Raw genomic sequence first — 19,918 nt, forward strand, 5'->3', positions numbered from 1 at the left:
GCTGGACTCGGGAGGGAGGGGGCCGGGCTCAGCCCCCAGGCCGTAGAGGCAGCTCGCAGCATCGCACGGAACCCGCGCCAGTGCCCGCGCCCGGAGCTGCCCGCTCGGCCCCAGAGGCCGGCGCGCCTAGCTGCGCGCCGTGGCCCGACTCCGCGTTCGCTCGCTCTCACGCCCCTCGCCTCTCCGCGCCTGGCTCGCCGGCAGGGTCTGAGCGCGGGCGGGCGGGCGGGGGAGGTGAGGGGTGCTGGTGTGTGTGCATGTGCCTGGCTGGGTGCACACCCCGCACGGCGGCGGCGCCAGGACGCGGAGCGCTCCCCGGAGCCCGGCTGCCTCGCTCGGCTCTGGCGACCGCGACCATGTTCCAGCCCACAGCCAAGCGCGGCTTTACCATCGAGTCCTTGGTAGCCAAGGACGGCGGCACCGGCGGGGGCTCTGGCGGCGGGGGCGCCGGCTCCCATCCCCTGGCGGCGGCCGCCTCGGAGGAGCCACTCCGGCCCACGGCGCTCAATTACCCTCACCCCGGCGCGGCCGAGGCGGCCTTCGTGAGCGGCTTCCCCGCTGCCGCCGCCGCCGCCGCCGCCGCCGCGGGCGCCGGTCGCTCGCTATACGGTGGGCCCGAGCTTGTGTTCCCCGAGGCCATGAACCACCCCGCGCTGACCGTGCACCCGGCGCACCAGCTGGGCGCCTCCCCGCTGCAGCCCCCGCACTCCTTCTTCGGCGCCCAGCACCGGGACCCTCTGCACTTCTACCCCTGGGTCCTGCGGAACCGCTTCTTCGGCCACCGCTTCCAGGGTGAGTGCCCATGCTGTGCCCGCTTAGGCGGCCGGCCAGCGCCGGCGCTGCGGTGGCGCGGGGGAGGCTCGGGGGCGTGCGGGGCTGTTCAGAAGTTGTTGAAACAAGGCTGTGGGGTCCGCAGAGGCCGATTCCCAAACGGGGAAGAGCCGCGCCGGATCCATATGCGCTCCTGGGGCGTTGGGTTTGCTCCCAGAGAGCCAGGTTGGGACAGCCAGGCTTGCCCAGAAACGGTGCGGGTTCGGACGCCAAGCCCGGGCGCCTCCTTGGAGCCTCTCCTGATCCTCCCCACGGCCTGCCAGAATCTCTCCGGGCTGAGCCAGTCCCAGCCCAGGGAGCGCAGCGCCCGCCGCCCCCTCCCTCTGCCCGGGCTGGACCTGGGACCCTACCTTCGCTCGCACATCCACCACCAATTCCCAGATATCGCCCTCGCTGGCGCGTCCGAGCAGGGCAAAGTCCACCCGCGTGCCCCGGGTCTGCGGAGAGAAGGGGCAGCAGGAAGGGCAAACTGGAGAGTTAATGTTCAGTGTGGAGTGCTCCACCGTCTTGGGGTGTTTCTCACCAACCTCGACCCGACTTCTTCAAGTCACAAGTGCCTCTCGGACCCAGGGCCGGGAAGGGTTGCAATAGCAACCGGCTTCCTTCGCCTTGCGCCTACCCGGCTGCTGCGGGACCGACGGCTGTCCTCCCAGGCAGGGGGCGGGGGCAGAGGGCTTATAAGGTCGTAGGCTAACCGAGCTCCCACGTCTTCACTGGGCAATAGGTTTGCTAATGAAGATCCCCCACTGGCCTTACAAACGCACACACATGTTTCAATTATCGGACTTTCCCGAAGGAAAGAGAGTTGCATTTGCTGGAGTTCGTTTTCTTCCTTGAATTTGTTAAAGTTTGTTTCTCTTTTCTTGTCTTTTTTTTTTTTTTTTTAAGAGTGGCCTTAATTTATGCAGTAATTGCTTTAGTTTCCAGTTTTATTTTGTTAGTGTAGGCGGGACTGGACCCCAGCCTTTTGAGGTTCCATAACTCAGAGCTAGGTAACCCGGCTTTTAGTGAAACAAATGAAAAGAATATGGTTAGAGCTTCGGCTGCCAACCTAATCTGAGGATAAACCGCGGTCTACACAGTCAAAGTAAACCAGATGCTTGGTACCATTATTTAGATAACAGAAGAAAAATGATCTTTTGAAGCTTTGGCTATAGCTACTGAGCTGTTTCACGGAAAGCCACTTTCCTGGTCCAATTTGTCAATTTGCTTAGTCCCATCTGACCAGTAGATACTGACCCAGCAGATCCCACAATATAAAAGACTGTAATTACTTGAACAAGAATTTTTGTGGGCAGACTTGTCTCCCCTGCGATTTCAAAGATTTGCCCAAATCATGGGGTGAGGGAGGGAGCCTATGGTGTCAGCCGCTTTGGGCATGAGACCTGTCAATTATAACCATTGTTTACTGCTATAAATGAATGAAGTTTTATTCAAAACTGAGTAAACCGCCTCGGTGCTCCTTTGGCCCAGCCCAGCCTGGGTCTCAAAACCTGGCACCCATGGGCCGATCTGAGAGTCTCGGCTATTTCTGAACCGTCGGCCCGGGCAGTAGGGGGACCCGTGGTTAAGAGGCTGGTGCAGAGACAGGGGCTCTGAGGAGAGGGCAGAGCCGGTCCTAAGCCCTGTGGTCTCTGCTCATCCGGGGATGGCCTCCCCGGCGGCCCCGGAAGCGCCCCCAGCTTCGGACCCGGCGCCCCACGCCCTCCTCGCTGCTTTTCCCGCCTCTGGCCTCGTCCCCGCGGGCGCGGGCGCCGAGGGCCGGGGACACCTCGCGACAGATCCAGCTCCGGCTCTGAGCATTCCCAGCCAAGCGAGGCCAGATGAATTCTCCGAAAAAAACCTCAGAAATTGCCGCCGTTCCCTGAGCCATCAGTCCCGGCGGGCACGTTGTCGAGTTGCAAAAACGGTTGGATTTTTCTCTCAAGAACCGTGTCTGGACGCGGAGATGGAGCCATGTGTGGCCGCATTTTTGAACTCGGAAATCCGTTGGACACGGAAGGACTTTTCCGACCCTGAGACGTTTCGGCGTTGGGTCCAGTCTTCGTCGCCGGTGGGGGACGGTGCGCGCCCCAGCAGCTGTGAGTCTGGCGGTCCCAGCGGGACCTCGGGGCTGCGGGCCGAGCCGTCCCAGGCCCTCCGGCGCCGCGTTTTCTAGAGAACCGGGTCTCTGCGATGCTCATTTCAGCCCCGTTTTAATGCAAGAAACGAAACCCTACACGAACGAAAAGGAACATGTCTGCGCTCCGTGCGCAGCGCCCTCCGGCAGCGCGGGCCGGCGCGCGGGGAAGCGGTTTCTCCGCTGAGCGAGGCGGTGGAAGAGGCAGAGCCCACGCGGGAGGGTCTGGATCAGGCGGCGGCATTCAGAAGCTGGTGGCCTTCGAGGCCTGAAGGGGAGGAGCCGGCGGAGACCGGGAGTTAGCCGCACTTCGGTGCCATTTCTCGGACTCAGGAACTTTCGAGACCGGGAACGGCGTCTGGAGGGGGCCCGCGAAGCCCCAACCCTCAGGGATCCGCGTTGGTAATGGGCCGGTGCTTCAAAGGGCGCCTTTGTTCCGCCAGGAGGAGGGGGAATGAGGTTATCTCCGCAGCTCGGCCGGCCTCGCCCACTCGTCGCCCCAGGCTCCTCCGCCCAGCCGGCGGGCCGTGGCCTCTCCAGGAGGGAGTGCAGGGGCGAGCGCCCGCACTCCGGATCGCTAGCTCCCACCTCCCGCCACCTCAGTCCTGGGAGTCTCTACTGCCAGTCTTTGCCTTGAAAGGGCCTGCATCGCGAGGCTGGAGGAAAACGGGGTGGGGTTCAGTTCCTCCTGGCTCCCGGGAAGGCTAAGTCAGCCTCCTTCCACCTTCCCACCTCTCCTTGTCGGAAACGGACAATCCACTGCCCCAGGCGAGAACTACTGCATGGAAACAGGCCACACTGGCCCCAGCCCCAAGCTTGTTCCGCTCTTGTGGTCCAGTTAAGGGAAACTGAAGCTGTGGTAGGGATTGCCATAATGAGAGGGGCCCAGGAACATAGGCCCCCAAAGCATCACTCTGTCCTTACAGAAACGTAGAGCTATCGATCAGTTTGTCCGGATAGTTAGTTTTGCACTAAACCCCCTCTTTCTTACAGGAAAAAAGCCTTGCTTCTTTTGAAATCCTATCTGTGATCACTTTTCAGTATCTTGAGTCATTTTCCTGCCCCTTGCTTCTTCGTGGTTGGGTCAGAAGGACCCCTATGTTTCTGCCCCTACATGTAGACATAGACTGAAGGATACATTCTATCTGCCCCAAAAGGACATGACAGTAAACCAAGCAACTTAGCTTTTTATAAAATACCCAGACTTGAGGCAAAGGGATGTGTGTATGTCAGAAGGACAGAGTAAGCTTGTTGCTTCCATCCTCCAGTTTGGGTTTATAAAGACAAACACAGAGAACACCACGCAAGGGACCAACACATACTCTCAGAATTACAAAAGAGCCATTAAGTCATACACACCGAGGCAGACTGCAGTCCTGCTTTCTCAGCCACAGACTGTCCTTGACACCCCTGCACCCCGTTCACTCCCATCTACAGGGTCTCTCCAGGCTGCCACCTCACTTTTGACCAGCCTGGGCCAGTTGAGCTGCTGAGGCCAACCCTGTGAACTCTGGGATGAGTGAGGCCTTCTCCCTGTCCAGCTCACCTGTCTAGAGGAAAAACCACTGTTGGGACTTCACCCAGGCTCAGAACAATGCCGTTTTTTGAAGCAATTTAACATCAGCAAGAAGTGTCTGCTTCCCACCCACCTCTCCCACCTTTCTCTGGCCTATCATACTGGTACCCACCTAAGACTTTCTTATTCCTACTTGGATCAGGCTCCTCCTTTCATTCCTTCTTACCCCTCTCTGCCAGACACCTCCCCTGATCATCTATCCCCTCCACCACCAGCAGTTAAACTTCCTCCGGTCAGGCCTAACAGCCCTGGGCCTGCCTCCACCTTGAAGGGCTCACTGGGCAGAGTGTCCCCCTCCATCTCCCCAGGATGTGATGCCATTCCCTTTTGTAGCTGCACAGATCCAGCCACTTTTGAAACGGGAAAGTGATTGTCAGGGGACTTTACCTCCCCTCTGGTAACCTTGTTCCAGAGAAGACCCCAGCAATAAAGTTCACCTGTGTAAGCGTCCAAAGCCCAAGGACTTGGCAAAAGTAATGCCAGTCAGTTTCCACCAGCAGAGGGACAGAACAGTTACCTGGAGAGTTTTAGCAATAGCATCTCAATTATGTGCCCTTACTTCACTTACAGGGGTTATTTCCAGAGATGGAAGATGTCACTTGAGATCCAAACAATTGCCTTAAACAAAACAACAGGTCAAATTGGGTAAAACCAGTGGGCCATTTCTGAAGAAATTAATTGGATCAGTCAATCTCAACAGCTAACTGGGTGAAAACATTCCTTCTAGGGCTCTTCCTTGTCAGTGGGTCAGGGGTACTGATATGTGCCACTGCATGAGAATCCACGGGTGATGTCAGGGCCTGTTTCACATCTGAGAGCATGTGTAACCAAGCCAGAGATTGTGTGAAGGCCTAGTGGGGGGGAGGGGGTATTGAGCGTGGGGCTGTGGGTGGAAGTTTATTTTGGCTTTTGTAGTTCCTGACCTCACCACCTGGGCCTTGTCCAACCCAGTGTCAACCCCTCCTCCTGCATTTAGGAGCTGAGTTCCCATGATGGCCAACCTTTGCCAAGGGACAATCACACTCTTTGAAAATCCTGTATGGTAGATGGGAGAAAAAGACAGTAGGGAGGCTGGAGCATATATTTACACACGCCCATGCAGAAACCAATATATCTATATCTATATATATTAGAGAGAAAGATGACATCTAGATATTTATACACGTGTTTCTTCAGCACGGGACTATTCAGGGATGAAGCAAGGCCTTTTCCCACCAGAGAACAGTAGAAGTCTCCTGGGGGGAGTGGGCTTTACCTGAAGGCCTGGGGGAGAGAGGCGGGGAGGGGGGTGGAAGAAGCCTGACCTCGGACCTTCAGGTGTTGCCTGGACACTGAGGTAGCAGCTGGCCTATTTTTACCACTTGCAAGGTAGAGCCTGGGCCTGTTGGCAGGAATTTTCAAAGGGCTAGCAGCCTGAGCATTTTTAGCTGCAGGGGTGGTTTAAACAGGTGTGAAAAGAGAGTGCCTTGGGTCCCTTCTAGTTCCTGAAAATGTTTGGCATGAGGGTGCTTAGCAGCCTCACTGTTCCCCTTACCACCTTCCTGACACTCAGCTCTGTCCCTACTCTTGTTGAGGGAGATAGGACGGGGTCAGGGGACAAAGAGAGCCAAGGGACTTTTCCCACCTCCCGGCCTCGTCCGCTGCTCCAGGCGCTGTGGATTTGGGCCGGCTGGCGCCTCGCTAGGCCTGGGCCCTCCTCCTGGCCCAAAGAGTGAGCCGCTGCTCGGCTCCTCCAGGCCTCCGGCGACCGACGGCGTAGCTCTGGAACCCTAGGGAAGTACTGGGGGAGGCGAGAGGAGTGGACTTAAGCAAGGGGTGGCACAAGGGAAAGGGGAGAAGTGGGGGCGGGAGTCCAGGATTGGAGAGGGTAACGGAGCGCCGAGGGCGTTTGCGAGCGGGGCCAGAGGGCCGGGCTTGGCCGGCTCCCGCGGGCGGCCCGGCGGCCGGGCTGCGGCTCACCGCGCGCCCCTTCTCTCTGTCTGTACCTGCTGTGTTGCCGTCGGCGGCGCGGCCGCAGCGAGCGACGTGCCCCAGGACGGGCTGCTGCTGCACGGGCCCTTCGCGCGCAAGCCCAAGCGGATCCGCACGGCCTTCTCGCCCTCGCAGCTCCTGCGGCTGGAGCGCGCCTTCGAGAAGAACCACTACGTGGTGGGCGCCGAGCGGAAGCAACTGGCCGGCAGCCTCAGCCTCTCGGAGACGCAGGTAAAAATCACCCGGCCGGCGCGCGCTCGGCCCGCGAGCCCAGGTGGAGGTGGGGGCGGGCAGGTGCAGAGGGGCCCAGTCTCACGCCCCCGCCTTCCCCGGAGCCCTGTCCCACCCGGTTCCACAAGCCACCCTCCCCGCCCCCCCCCGCGGCCCTCCTGCAAGGCCCGCTCGAGAGCCCCTTCCCACCCGCTGCGTTTGGCCTCGCGGAGTCCGCAGGACTTCTGTCAAGCTCCAAGGACCCACCAGGAGGTTGGAAGCAAACCACAACCCAGCCTGCTCTCAAAGTCCATGGGAGGTGCCAGGTTCTCAGGAGGAGGCAGGGCGTGGAGCCCCACGCCGCAGCCACTCCCGAGCTGTCCCAGTGTCCACTGGAGCCGTCTCAGCCCCGTGGTGGCGGCCGCTCTTCTCCCGCCCCTCTTCGGGGGTGCTCACGGCTCTGCGGGAGGCCCGGGCCTTTCCCCGCCCCGGCTTTGCGGCTGTTCATGGGCAGAGTTGGCGGGGGCCTGGCTGCCCACCAGCGGATGTGGTGTGGGGAGAAAGCCCGCGTGTCGTCAGGCTATGAACATCAGAAGCAGAGGAATTAGCCAGGCAGGGGCCAGCCCTGCTTGGGGTCCGAGGGTGGCGCTGATCTCTGCGCAGGCAGGCTGGTAGGGCTCTGGAAACTGGTGTTTGGGGCGCGCAGACCTGTGAGGCACCTGGAAATGGTGGGAAAGTAGATGCGGGGACTCAGGGACTGTGTTCACACGCTTGAAGGGCTGTTGAGTTGGGGAGGGAACGAACTCTAATGGCGTTGGAGAGGTTTTGACCTGGGTGAAATTACAGTAACCACGTAGTATTTTTGTAATTGATAATTAAGAAAAGAAAATTTTAAAGAACTAGATTGTAGTTATAGGGAGGCAGATTTGGGTTTATTGTAAAGACTGCCATAAATAATTGCTGCCTGGAAACACCACCTAAGCTCTTGGTCCCTGGGAGTAGCCGCTGTGCTGTAGGGGCTGGTTGCTGCCCTGGAGGCCGATTTCCGTGTCTGGATGGGCCTGGGGAGACCTTCTTCCCTTAAGTCCCTCACAGCTCCCAGATGTGCAGATGAGGGGGGTCTGCTCGCCGCCCTGCGGCTCCCGCCCTGCCGGCTTTTTGTCACCCTCTCCCCTTTCTTGCTGCTCTGGCCCCTACTACCTGCCATCCTAGTCCCATGAGGAAGCGTCTGGGGGGAAGGGGGCAGCCTGGGGTCTCCGGGGATTAGTGAAGATAGGAAGGGGGCCCAGTGGGGGAGTCCAGACCCTACGTGCCTCCCCAGCTCCCCTGGCAGACATCACTCGCTGGTCCTTGCGTCCTATTTTGGTTTCTATTGTCAAGACGTCTTATCTGTCTGATGCCCCATTTAATCACATATTGCTCTCCTCTCCACTGTAGAACCCATGCTTTTTGGGCTGTTCTAACTGCAGAGATAAAGCTTACAAAACAACAGAGTTAATTTTTAAAATGTTTTAAAGAAATACATGCTAAAAAAACCAAGTTAATAAGATAATACCCCGTTCCCTCCTGGCAAACAGTGTTTTAAAATTGTTGTCTAAAACAAGGTGTCAATTTAAGAATGGTGTTTATAGTTAACATCATTTAAAAAGTATTAGGTATTAAATTTTAATTGCAGAAGTGTAAGAAAACAAAATGGTTTATAATGCTCCCACCCACAGATTTAACACTTGTTGAAATAATATCATTGTTTTTTAAACTTCCAATTCTTTAGCTCAGTGAGAGCATTTTTAATTGTTTCTTTCAAACCGAATCTAGCTGCCTATTTGCTCCTAACAATGCCAGTTAGTAAATGTAATGATTGTTTCCTTCATTTTATTATGTTTCAAACATATTTAAAACAAAACCAGATAGAATAATACGGTATATCCAGCTCAACTATCAAAACTCATGTCTAATCTTGTTCTATCTATAGATGAGCTGGTTTTAGCATATGGAACAAAAAAACCAATAGAACTATGGGAGGTTTGAGCCTGAGAAACCATCCTGTAGAGGCTCATCTTTTCAGGTGAGGACTCTGAGATAGAGAGATGGACTGGGCAGAGCTCCCTAGGCAAGCAGATTGGATTTCATTATCTGCCTCCTTGCTAATTAACTGTGTGACCTTGTGTGAGTTACTCAACCTCTCTGAGCCCTGATTTTCTCATCTGGAAAATAGATTGTTTAAGGATTAAAGGTACCCAATAGGAACTCAAATAATATTAATTCTCATCCCCAGTCCTTCCCTTCCCTCTGTTTAAAGTAGTATATATATCAAGTTAGTGTTACAGTAAGCCCCTAACCTGGGAATCCTGACTTAGTCTAGTGTTTCTTCTGCCATATCTGGTCTCCTTCATCATCATAGCTGTCTTTCTGTCCCTCTTGTAACTCACTATTTAGACTTAGGCTATCTAATTAATTATCCATCTTTCAGTATTTACTGGGCAAGCCTACCTGTCATTTCCAACTATTGGCTATTTGTCAGGCGTCCATCTCTACCATCAGTCCCCTACCATCTATTTCTACTGTCAGTATCTACATTTGTCTCTCGGAGCTCTCCAATCCATCTTGCACAGATAGCTGTTTTATATCTAGCCACGTACTTCTGTCTGATCTCATTAAACTGCCTCTCCAAAGCTGGTTATCTTATATTTCCTATTTTCTATTAATTACAGTCTTCTTCTTCCTAACAATAGTTCTCAATTACCCAACTGCTGATTATTTCCTTATCCTCTATTCTGTTTTATCTTCTGTGTATCTACCATCCATCTCAAGTCTCCATCTCTATAGATCTAGGTAGCTACTAACAGCATATTCATAAGCCTGCTAGTGCTTGCTTATCAGTCATCAGCTCTACCTTTGTCTTCTTTGTGGGCCTACATTGCTGTATCTGTAAGATTTGATGAAATGAACTCCGTGGTTCTTCCCAGCTCCGAGTTTTTGGCTCATCTATATTCTACTTCTCTGTGTTTCTATATGATGCTTCCTCCAAGTTCTCAGAGCTCATAATACATCTCCCATATATCATAATACACATAAGACTTTGCTGCTGTGAAATTATCTACCGTGTCCAAATGTCACTCTGTAGACTGGCTAGATGGATCTCGCAAGAAAATCTTAAAATACAGATTCCCAGGCCCCATTCAGGAGATTCTCTTAGGAGTTCCAGGATAGGATCCAGGAAGTGTTTTTAAAACAGCTCTCTGGGTGATTCTGATGAACAACAGGCCAGCTTTGGGAGCCAGAGGACAAGCCTTCCTGTTTCTCTCTACACCCTAGGGTCCGGCTCAGTGACGAGCAAGGAGTCGATGCTCCATAAACATGTATTGAATGAATAGGCAAATTTCTTTTGATTATACACATATCCATGTGTTAACTTTATCAATCATTTCCCTTGCTTTCTGTAGCCACTGACCCCTCCCTTTCCCTCTGTTTTCTATTTTTCCCTTGCACTTTATTTTAGATGATCCAGTTTTATCCACCAGTTCGTGGATAAAACTCCCGGTAGGGTTAAGGAAATCAGTGTGTGGGTCTTAATCCAGGGCCCAGGGGTCTCTGTATGCTCAAAGCTTTTGTATGGAGTGTTGGGAGGTGGGCAACCCAAACTTCTTTGTTGGGGCAGGTTAGTATGTTTGGTTGAGAGTTGGGTATTTATGCTGGGATGGCCACCGGTCAATCCAGGAAGTGGAGGGAGTAGTCCCGGGAAAGGGCTAGTTCTCCTTTCTGGCTCTGATTACTTGCTCCTCACCGCTATGGTGCAGCCTCAGAGTCTGACCCGGATGACTGGATGATGCCCATCTAAGCTTCAGTCCTGGTGGGGCAGACCCGGATTTGGGTCAGATCAGAGCTGTGAGTGGAAGTGAATGTGTGTGTGTGTGTGTGTGTGTGTGTGAGTAATGGGTGTGTGTAACATGTGTGTACTACAGTGTGGGGCACGTCCAGGCAGTGTGATTGATGCCCAAAGGTCAGGTGATATCATATGCACACAGCGTAGAACGCAGCTCGGGTGCTTCTGTGGCACGTTAGTGTTATGGGGAATGAGAGAAAGCCTTTGGTTGCTCCAGGCTGATCAACTGGTCAGTGTTTCCAGCTGCCCCTCCTGCTCTGAACAGTTTAGCAGGTGTTTCTTCACCTTCTCTGGCTTTGAGTTCATTTGAGCTGTGAGGGAAAGGGGTGTGGAAATGGAGTCCTTAGCCTTGGAGATTCCTCCTTTAGTGATGGGGGCAAAATGTAAAGTGTGCACACATGCAGAATATGCACAACGAGTGCCTGGAGTCTCCTTGAAGTCACAGCTGTGGGCTGAGGGAAGTGAGGGGAGACCTGCATGGGTGGAAGTTTCCCAGAAGACCTCAGGCCCAGAAGGCTTAGAGGGATGCATAGGATTCTAGGTTGGTGGGAAGGAAGGGGAGGGTTTGAAGTAGGTGGATTAAGACGGAGCAGGAGGTGTCAAGTCTGGCCACCGTCTTGGGGCCCAAGAACAGGTGGGGAGGTCTTAGAGGGAAGGAGTGTATGGTAACCTGCCTATGGGTTTTTCCCCCCAGGGGCATTGGTAAGGAGACTTCTTGGAGTCCATTCCTGCTCTGAAAAACTCTGCTTTTTAAGGGATGGATGAGAAGGAGATATCCAAATGACTTGAATTTTAGGGAAAGGTCAAGAGGCCTTTGTTACTAGCTCGCTGTCTGTTCTGAGATGGACTCATCTCTTCTCCAAGTCTTGGCTCTTCTCCAAGAATTTCTGCACCACTCAAGTTCCAGAGTCCAGTGGGAAGCAGGCCAGGGCAGGGGAGGTAAGGAAACTGGAGTGAGTCCCTAGGGCCTAGTCCTGAAGAGGCAGATGACTCTGTGATGTCTCTCTGAGAGTGAGGGCAAGCATCCAGGATAGTCTGGCAGAGGAGGAGACAAGAAGGCTTAGGATGAGTTGGGCTATAGTTGATGGGGAGTCAGAGGTGGCCTCAGTTCGGTGGGTCTAGGATGGCATTGGGCTTGACCCTGAGAGTAGGAGGAGCTCATATGATCAAATAATAAGAAATGGATCCCTAGCAGAGGAGGGTATTACCTTGATAGGGTATTTGAACTCCTTGAGGACAAGTATTCTCCTGAAAGTATGCAGGCAGGAGCTACAGACTCTTCCATTTGGGATGGGCTAAAGTTGGGGACCAGTAGAAATGAAGGGATCCAAATCTGGGTCATTCAAATAGCAGGTTATTCAAAAGTAAAGTCTGAAATAATTGGCTGGAGCTGTAGTTTGGTTGTGTGTTAGTACCTTTGTCCATTCATTTGCCCATTAATACATGCACACCTTCATTAATGTATACATACATCAGTCAGTCCTCTAATGCATTAATGCATGCATGCATTCATTCATTCATCCACAGCACCTTCCTCATCCTGTTTGATTCATGCTGACCCTTGCGCCTCCCAACAATAGGTCTCCCTCCCTGCCCCAGATTCTCCCTAGAAGTGGTTAATCCAATCCACAACATGGAGGATTAAGAATTGACCCTGTTGGAGAAGTGTCCACTGAACTATGCCTAAAATCTCTCTAGCAATTGCACTTCCCAAACCCCTTTTCTGATTAGACCTCGATCCCTCCATCGTTGATTTTCTTGGGCTCTCCAGTTCTGGCCTAGGCACCTCTTAACCAATAGCACAGTGCCAGGAACTTCACCTGTGCCCAGCTTGCTGAACAGACTGGAACGTGCCCACTGGGACTCCAGCATAGACTACTACACTGCTCTGGTTCTCCAGGTTCCCACGACCTGATGAGGAGACAGAGGTTCGAGCAGGTACATGAACCCACTGCTCGGGTCACTGTTGCTGAGACAGGGAAAACTAAGGAAGCACAGACATGCAGTGGGGCAGGTCCAGCCCAGGAACATCTGAGCAGGATTCTGAAGGCTAAGTAAGAGTACTCCAGGTGGGGTAACTCAGGCAAAAGTGGAGAATCTTGGAAGGATCTGGCTTCTCTGAAAAACTGAGACATTCAGTGAGGCGGGGACTTGGGAGGCCACAAGGAACCTCTCTCCAAACCCAGAGGAGACACAGATGGGGGAGGGGTTCCTTCAGCCAATATCCCAACTGTGCCTTCGGGGGCTAGTGTGCGGGTATGGTGGGGAGGCAGGTGCAGAATAAAGACCGCCTCGCAAAGCTAGCTCCCACAGAGCTGGGAGCCACACTGCATGACCTGGTTCCTTTCTAAGGCCTCTGTCCTCCAGGGAAAGGGCTCTGGGGTGACCCCAGATTGCCTTGCTGGGTTACAGAGGTGATGGGGGTGTCACTCTTGCCTCCTACTACACTCAGAGCCCAATTCTTTTTCTTTTTTCTAAGTAAAAAATAACTATTAATTGTTATCAGTAATGCACTAAAGACGGAAAAGTGGAAAGAAGAAAGGTCACCCCACACGTTAAGTACATTTCCTTCTAGTCTTTTTTCCCCATGCATAGATTTTGTTTTCCCATGGTTGTGATCACACTGTGCCCAAACTGCATCCTGCCCTTTTCACTGATATCATTAAGTCATAAGCATCCCCCTGTTATTACAGTCTTTGTAAACAGCATCTGGTCATTCAGCCTAAGGCTGTTCACAAGATAGCCAGTCTGCTTAGGGAGACAGTTTACCTCCCTGTTTCTAGAAAGCTGCCTCCTTGACCCCGGTTGTTTTCATGGAGAAAATATTCAGGATCACCTTTCATTTGGGTGTGCCAGGAAAGCTGGCCCTTGCCTGAAAACATAAGCTGTGCCTGGAACTCCACCACTGATAACTTTCCTTCTTCAGCCCAGTGCTGTGCGGCAGGGTAGCAGGCTGGGTCCATCCCACTATAGATAAGCCTCCTTCCTGAAAGGAGACTTGGAGTGTGCGTGAGAGGGAGAAGGTGCAGCAGAGGGCCAGCTGTCCTGGTGTTGCCCAGAGCTTCCCCGGATTGCCCCATCACTAGGCTGGGCACGCTTAGGCCTCGGCCAGCCCCTTGGGCTCTCAAGAATGCTGCTCCAGCCCTGCATCCAGGCCTGAGTCACGCACATGCCTTGCGTAGGCGCTCACCCACCTACTGGCTGGCATAGTGTCAGTGGGCTCTAGGATAGGGGGCCGGGGCCGGGCAGGGGCCAGACGTGGTTGTGCTGAGAACCACCCAGAGCCCAGCCTGCCCTGTACCCAAGGAAAGATGGTTATGGGATCTAGAAGTTTTGCACCCAGAGTATCTACTGTTTTCCTTTGTCTGTCTGAGGTGAGACACGCAGGCGATGGGTTTGCACCCTGCCTTAGAGATGAGGGAAGAAGATCCTCCTCTTACACCATCCACTGAGGCCATGTGCTTCATTTCTTCCTGTCCCTGTATGGCTGCCCCTACCCCCATCCAGTGCTCTAAAATTAAGGGCAGGGCAGACCCTGGGGAGGAGGTGCTATTAGGGGAAGCCTTGGATTGGGTGGGCTCCATAAAGCGGACAGGGGGTGGTGTCTGGGAAGGTGAAGGTAGAGCGCCCTGGGCAGGGAAGTGCTCCCAGGGCCCTGATGCCGGGCCTGCTTTTGGCCGCCACTGCCTAGCTTTATGGCTACAGCCTTGCCTTTCCGCCATTCTCAGGGACTAGCAGCTGCACTAAGGGTTGTCTTCTGAGGACTGCCCCTGGCCCCACCCAGGGTTCAAGGATCTTCCCTCAGCAGTCACTGATGCTGCCAAAACCAAAGTGCTCACCGTCATTCCACACACACAACTTCCCACTCACCACTGGCAAGGACACCAGGGGTCACCCAGCAGCAGCCGACAGCACCTACTGGCTTTGCAAGTGAGCTGTCGTTTTCAGGAAACCATCCATGTCTCGTAACCCTGCCATCTCTGCGTCACCTGCCCCAGGGACCCTCTGGAGCAAAAGCCCAGGAGATGCCCTGGAGCTGCAAGGCCCCCAGAAAACATCTCTCCTACAGATGAAGGACTTAAGCCCAGAGCAGGGAAGGAACTTAGCAAAGGATCAGCACCCGGGCCCATTTTTACCAACTCTGAGGATGGGGGGGATGGCCTGGCTCTGCAAGACCAAGTAAAGAACTGCAAGGTCAGGAGGAGCTGACAGATGAGTGAGGCTTCCTCCACAGTCCTCGAGCACTAAGTCTAGTTAGGGAGCTGGGATAGCCCTCCTCGATCATACACAAGAGGATGTTAAAGGCTGTATCCTGGACACGGAGCAAATGCTGGGGGAGGCGGGAGAAGTGAGGGGTGATGAAAGATACGGCTAAATCTGGGGGAGGCTTCCTGGAGGAGGTGAGCTTAGCATTGTTGACCTGTTCCTCCAAGCGCCCACCACCCATCACAGAAGACAGTTGTCCGCTTTTGAACCCTCCCCTTGTCAAGACTCTCACTGCCTGACACAGAAGCAGGGAGCCCTCTCTGTTTAAAGAGGAGCTCACTTCTGTACCCTGCGATTTCTCCTATGGAACCTGTTCCCATATCTGGATGGGCTGTAGAGGCCAGCACTTTGGGGGCAGGAAGTTTAGAGCACTGCTTCAGGTGGGGCTGCAGACACCCCTCTGTCTGAGGAGGAGGAGGCCTCACTGGTGGGTTTCAGACTACCCTGAGTAGCTGCCCCCTGAGGGACCAGCCTTCCCACCTGCCCAGCTCAACCTCTGATGTGGGATGGGGGGAATTCCACCTGCTCACAGGGTCCCCTGGAGAAAAACTGACTGACCTGGACGGTGTGTGAGTTGGAACCTTGAGTGGCAAGGGTCTGTGACCCTAGGAGTGCTCTGGCTGTCCTGGGCACTGCTCTTCGTGTGGGGGGTTATGTAGCCATGTCCCCTCTGCCTCTTTGCGCTGCAAAGAGCATAGGGTGGCCGGGGGTGGGGGGCACATCAGACCCACAGGGTGCTCATCAGGACTCATGTGATGGCTTTTCATACGTTCGCCTGAAAATACTGTTTACCTCCACCTCGTGAAGGAGAGATTATTATCTCTTCTCTAGAAGGCGGTAGGGACCCAGGTCTGCTGGGCTCCTGAGCCTGGATGCCTCCCCTCTACTGTGCTTTGGCTACAGGATGCTCGGCAGCTCCGTGATGGCTCCCTTTCCTCTGTGAGAGGGACTGGAAGATGGCCCCTCTTGGCCCTCACTCTGCCCTCTCCCTGCCCCACCTCATTCACATCTGGAAGAGTAGTCTTTCAGATCCAGCAGGTGGCGCGTGGCCAGAGGAGAGGCCCCTGACCTTGGTTTCCCCATCTGGCTCCCAGCTCAGCCTGGGTGCTGAGACCCCAGTAGCTGCTCTGGGGGCCTCCTGGGTGTTTCTTACTTCTGCCCCTCCCTCCCCGGCCCAGGTGAAGGTGTGGTTCCAGAACCGGAGGACAAAGTACAAGCGGCAGAAGCTGGAAGAAGAGGGGCCTGAGTCCGAGCAGAAGAAGAAGGGCTCCCACCACATCAACCGGTGGCGCATTGCCACGAAGCAGGCCAACGGGGAGGACATCGATGTCACCTCCAATGACTAGGGTGGGCAGCCACGGATCCACGAGGGCAGAGCATCTGCTCGCTGCTGGCCAGGACCCCGGGTGGGCCCTGCTAGACTCTGGCCGCTCCCCCGCCAGGCTTCGGGGAGGCCTCGAGTCACGGCCCCACAGGGCTCGGAGCCTGGGGCCACCACTGACAGAGGGACAAGAAATGGGCTGGCTGAGGCCTGGGACTCCTCCACCTTTTCCTCAGAGAGCCCGCCTGCGTGGGCAGGCCGCCGGCCACAGCCACTCTCCACTTCTCTTATCTCCTGCGTTTCTGTTTTAATTTATTTTCCAGGCACCCGCTGTAGTTCTTAGTGATCCCCCTGTATCTCCCTTCCCTATGGGAATAATAAAAGTCTCTCTCTTAATGACATGGGCATCCAGCTCCACCCCCGGAGCCTGTGAGCCCCGGGGTGGGGGGGGGGTGGATTCCGGCTCTGGGGACCAGAGGGGACTGGCAGAGCAAGCTTGTACAGCGCCTGGGAGCCTGGGGTGGGGCCTGGGAGACTCAACTCATTAACTTTTCTCCTCTGTTGGTGGTCCACCCTGGTCTCTAGCTCCAGCTCTAGAGCAAGGGAAACAGGCTAGACATGGGGAAGGACCACCCTGTGTCTTAAGGGAGGCTATCTATGCTCTGGTCTTTCCAAGCTTATTGAGCAGTGGGAAACGCCCATGTGGGTTAGGGGAGAGACAGAACATGCCCACTTCTGCATGCTGAGAGACTCTGGTGGCTCCTCCAATTGAGGAGAAACTAGAAGAAAAAGGGAGTATTGGGAGCTAGGGGCAGAGCACCATTCACAGAAGTTGACTATCCCAGCCCCAGGTCCTGGCCCCACCGGGATGCTCATCCATCCCCGGAGAACCTCCCCCCCGCCCCCCGCGTGCAGATGAAAGCTTCCACATTGGGGTGTAAGGCTGAGCCTCCAACCGGTCCCCAAGGACGCAGGGCCTCTAGCCAGGAAAGAATAACAAGGCAGGGCTCGACTGAGCTCTTTAGTTCATCTGCCCTTCTGCTCATCCACTTGCCTCTCCTGCTGTCACACATCAAGGTTTCCTTCATCCTTAAAAAGCAAGACCTGTCTTCCTAACAACCTTTCCCTTACAACGTCCAGACCTGTCTCCACTTCTTCACCTCCCATGTGCTCCCCAACCCTCTCACCAATCACCAATTACCACCACCCGTGGGGGCCAAACTCAGCTGCCGCCTATTTGGCTTTACCTACAGCCCACTCTTCCGGCCATTCCTTCCTCGACTCCAACACCCCCCTCTGCCTTTATTCCGGTGCCTCTGACACATCACCTGCCTCTCCGAGTCCTCCCGTCTTGTCCTTGCCTCGTCGCCCCTGTCCACTGCAGGGCCAGCCCTTGCGCCTCCTGCCTCTTCACTGTGCCCTCCACCTGGGGCTTCACATCCATGTGCAGGACTTCTCCTGGCGCCCTGGACTCCCTGCAGGCGCCACCTCTGCCGAGCTGCAGACCCCCTGAGCCCGCCGCGCACATCTGCTGCACTCCAGGCCCCCTGGCACCTCAAACCCAACACGTTCACGGCTGACTCATCTCCCCACCTGTTCTCCTCCAGGATTGCCCACCTCGGCAAATGGCCAAGATTTCTTCTACCTTGGGAAGCAGTGTACATGGCTCCTCGGGGGTGGGGAGGGAAGGGAAGGAGGGGTAGGTGTAATAAGGTGTGGATGTCAGAGATGAGGCCCCTCCATACTGTGGCTAGGGTTCTCTTCCTTGAGCCCACACAGGACTGTGTCACACTCATCCTAAGCCCCCCACTCTACCCCCACTTCTTTCCCAGCCTTGGCCTCTCCTACCTCACTCCTGGTGCCCTCTGCTTCAGTCTCGCCCGTGTCATCCCTGAGCCCCTGTGAGCCATGGGTTTTGCCCGTGCTGTGCCTTTACTCATGTTTCTCTTGGCTCCTGGAATGTGCTGGGGGCTTGATCCATGTTGACGTCAATGTTGAAGACTTGCCTGGGGCACATGCAGGGATCCAAGCACAGAAGTTCCTTTTGCTGGGACCGTCAGCATCTCACTTGGGTCCGGTCAATGCTAGAAACCAAAGGGCTTTCTCCCATCCCAATGGCCCTCCCCACCCCATCAACCAGGAAACACATTCCCCACATCTTGAAAGTCCTAACCTCAAAGCGCATTGTCTCACTGCCAAGCAGGTGGATAACCTCTGCGGAGCACGTACACACAAGTGGGCTGAGGTGGAGAAGGGGAGGCGTCCTTTTGGCACCGGTGGGGGCAGAGGAACGGGTGAGCTGTTCCTCTCAAGAGTCTCACTTGGTGGGGGAGGGGGCGCAGGAGGATCCCAGCAGAGTAGCCCCTGTCATCCAGATAAAGGGCTGGAAAGGACCCAAGGAAACCTGCCAGTCTTCCTAGGCCAGGCCTGCGTGGGGCGGGGCGGGAGTCCCCACCGCACTCCCATCCACCCCCCCGTGTTGTGCCTCTCCCTGCAGACGGTAAATATTGGTGTTGTGACTTCATTAATAAAGGCTTCTGTGAGCCTGAAAAACATGGAATCAGGATGAACTATTTTCTGAGCTGCCGGCTTGCCAGGTTTGCTAATTTGGGAGTTTTTGGGCCCTCTCCAGGGAACAAACCAAAGTTTCTCTCAAAGAGACACAGATGCAGCCGGGAAGGGGAGAAGAAGCTGAGGAATGATGCTCCCGTCCCTCCCTCGACTGCTCCTTCCTCTTGGAGATCAGGGCCCTGCAGGTGGACAGGTGGACAGGGGCTGCTTGGCCAGGCGTTCCCCAAATGAGCCCGGCGAGGTCATGTCCCCGCCAGCTGGGCTGGCCTCCCAGGCCCTGCAGAGTCAGACGGCTGCGGTACTGATGACAAGAGACAACCCCACGCTGCATGTGGCTTAAGTGGAGGGAACACGGGGCAGCTGTTCTTAACTCCCGTGGCCCAAGCCATGTGCCTCAGCTTCGGGGAATGATCTTTACGCTCCTCTCATCCATGGAACTTTCCGAGATTAGTCCCCACAGCTCTGTCGCTGCATGGCTTGTGATCTTAGCATCTCTGCTCTTGGTTTTCACCAACTCCTCCTCAGGGGCGCTGTGACTGCTTCCCATGGGGCTTCACGGAACCCGTGCCCAGTGAACTGGGTTCCGCCCAGGAGGGAGCCAGGCGGGGGCCGGCAGGCCTCTGCTGGAGCCCCTGCTCCCGGGCAGCCATGCAGGGGGAGGGGCAGGGAGGCCAGCAGGCTGAGTGGTGCAGGCCCAGCCAGCTTTCCTGTCAGACAGGCGCTGCCAATGCGGAGCCAGACATCGGGAACAGGTTTAACCAATTACCCGAGCGCCCCATCTGCTGTCTGGGGTGTGTGTGAGGGTGAGTGCATGTGAGGGTGTCTGGGAGTGTCTGGGAGGGCTGTGGGCGTGTGCGCGCGACTGTGACTGTGTGGGTGTGTGTGGGCGTGCGGCGGGGCACGTGGGCGGGGTGTGCCGCCTGTCCCCGTCATACCCCCTCATTTGTCAGACTGTGGCCACCAGCTTAGGGTCTTCCTGTCTCCCCAAGACCTGGGGGTCTCCATGAACAACCCACCCAGCGCGCCAGGCCCCCATTCCCCACTCCCCTCCTCACCACTCTCACCCCCAGGGCTTACGAGAGCCCGGAATCACGCCTTCTTTCAAATCGCACATTCAGATGTCCTTTCCTATCAGACCACACGTTCTTCCCGCTCACTCGCTCAATTTCC

The 19,918-nt window shown here is 55.2% G+C and overlaps 1 protein-coding gene across 1 annotated transcript; it reads left to right on the top strand.

The window, feature by feature from the left end:
- The first annotated feature begins 257 nt into the window (after window positions 1–257).
- Window positions 258–16,576, top strand: EMX1 (empty spiracles homeobox 1). Its single transcript, XM_006727987.2, has 3 exons — window positions 258–792; window positions 6,544–6,728; window positions 16,035–16,576. Exons 1-3 carry the CDS (start codon window positions 258–260, stop codon window positions 16,200–16,202), a joined length of 888 nt encoding a protein of 295 aa, XP_006728050.1. The 3' UTR covers window positions 16,203–16,576.
- Window positions 16,577–19,918: the final 3,342 nt, after the last annotated feature.

This window comes from Leptonychotes weddellii, chromosome 10, assembly GCF_054177405.1.
Source record: "Leptonychotes weddellii isolate Sample4059 chromosome 10, ASM5417740v2, whole genome shotgun sequence".
Classification (NCBI taxonomy): domain Eukaryota; kingdom Metazoa; phylum Chordata; class Mammalia; order Carnivora; family Phocidae; genus Leptonychotes; species Leptonychotes weddellii.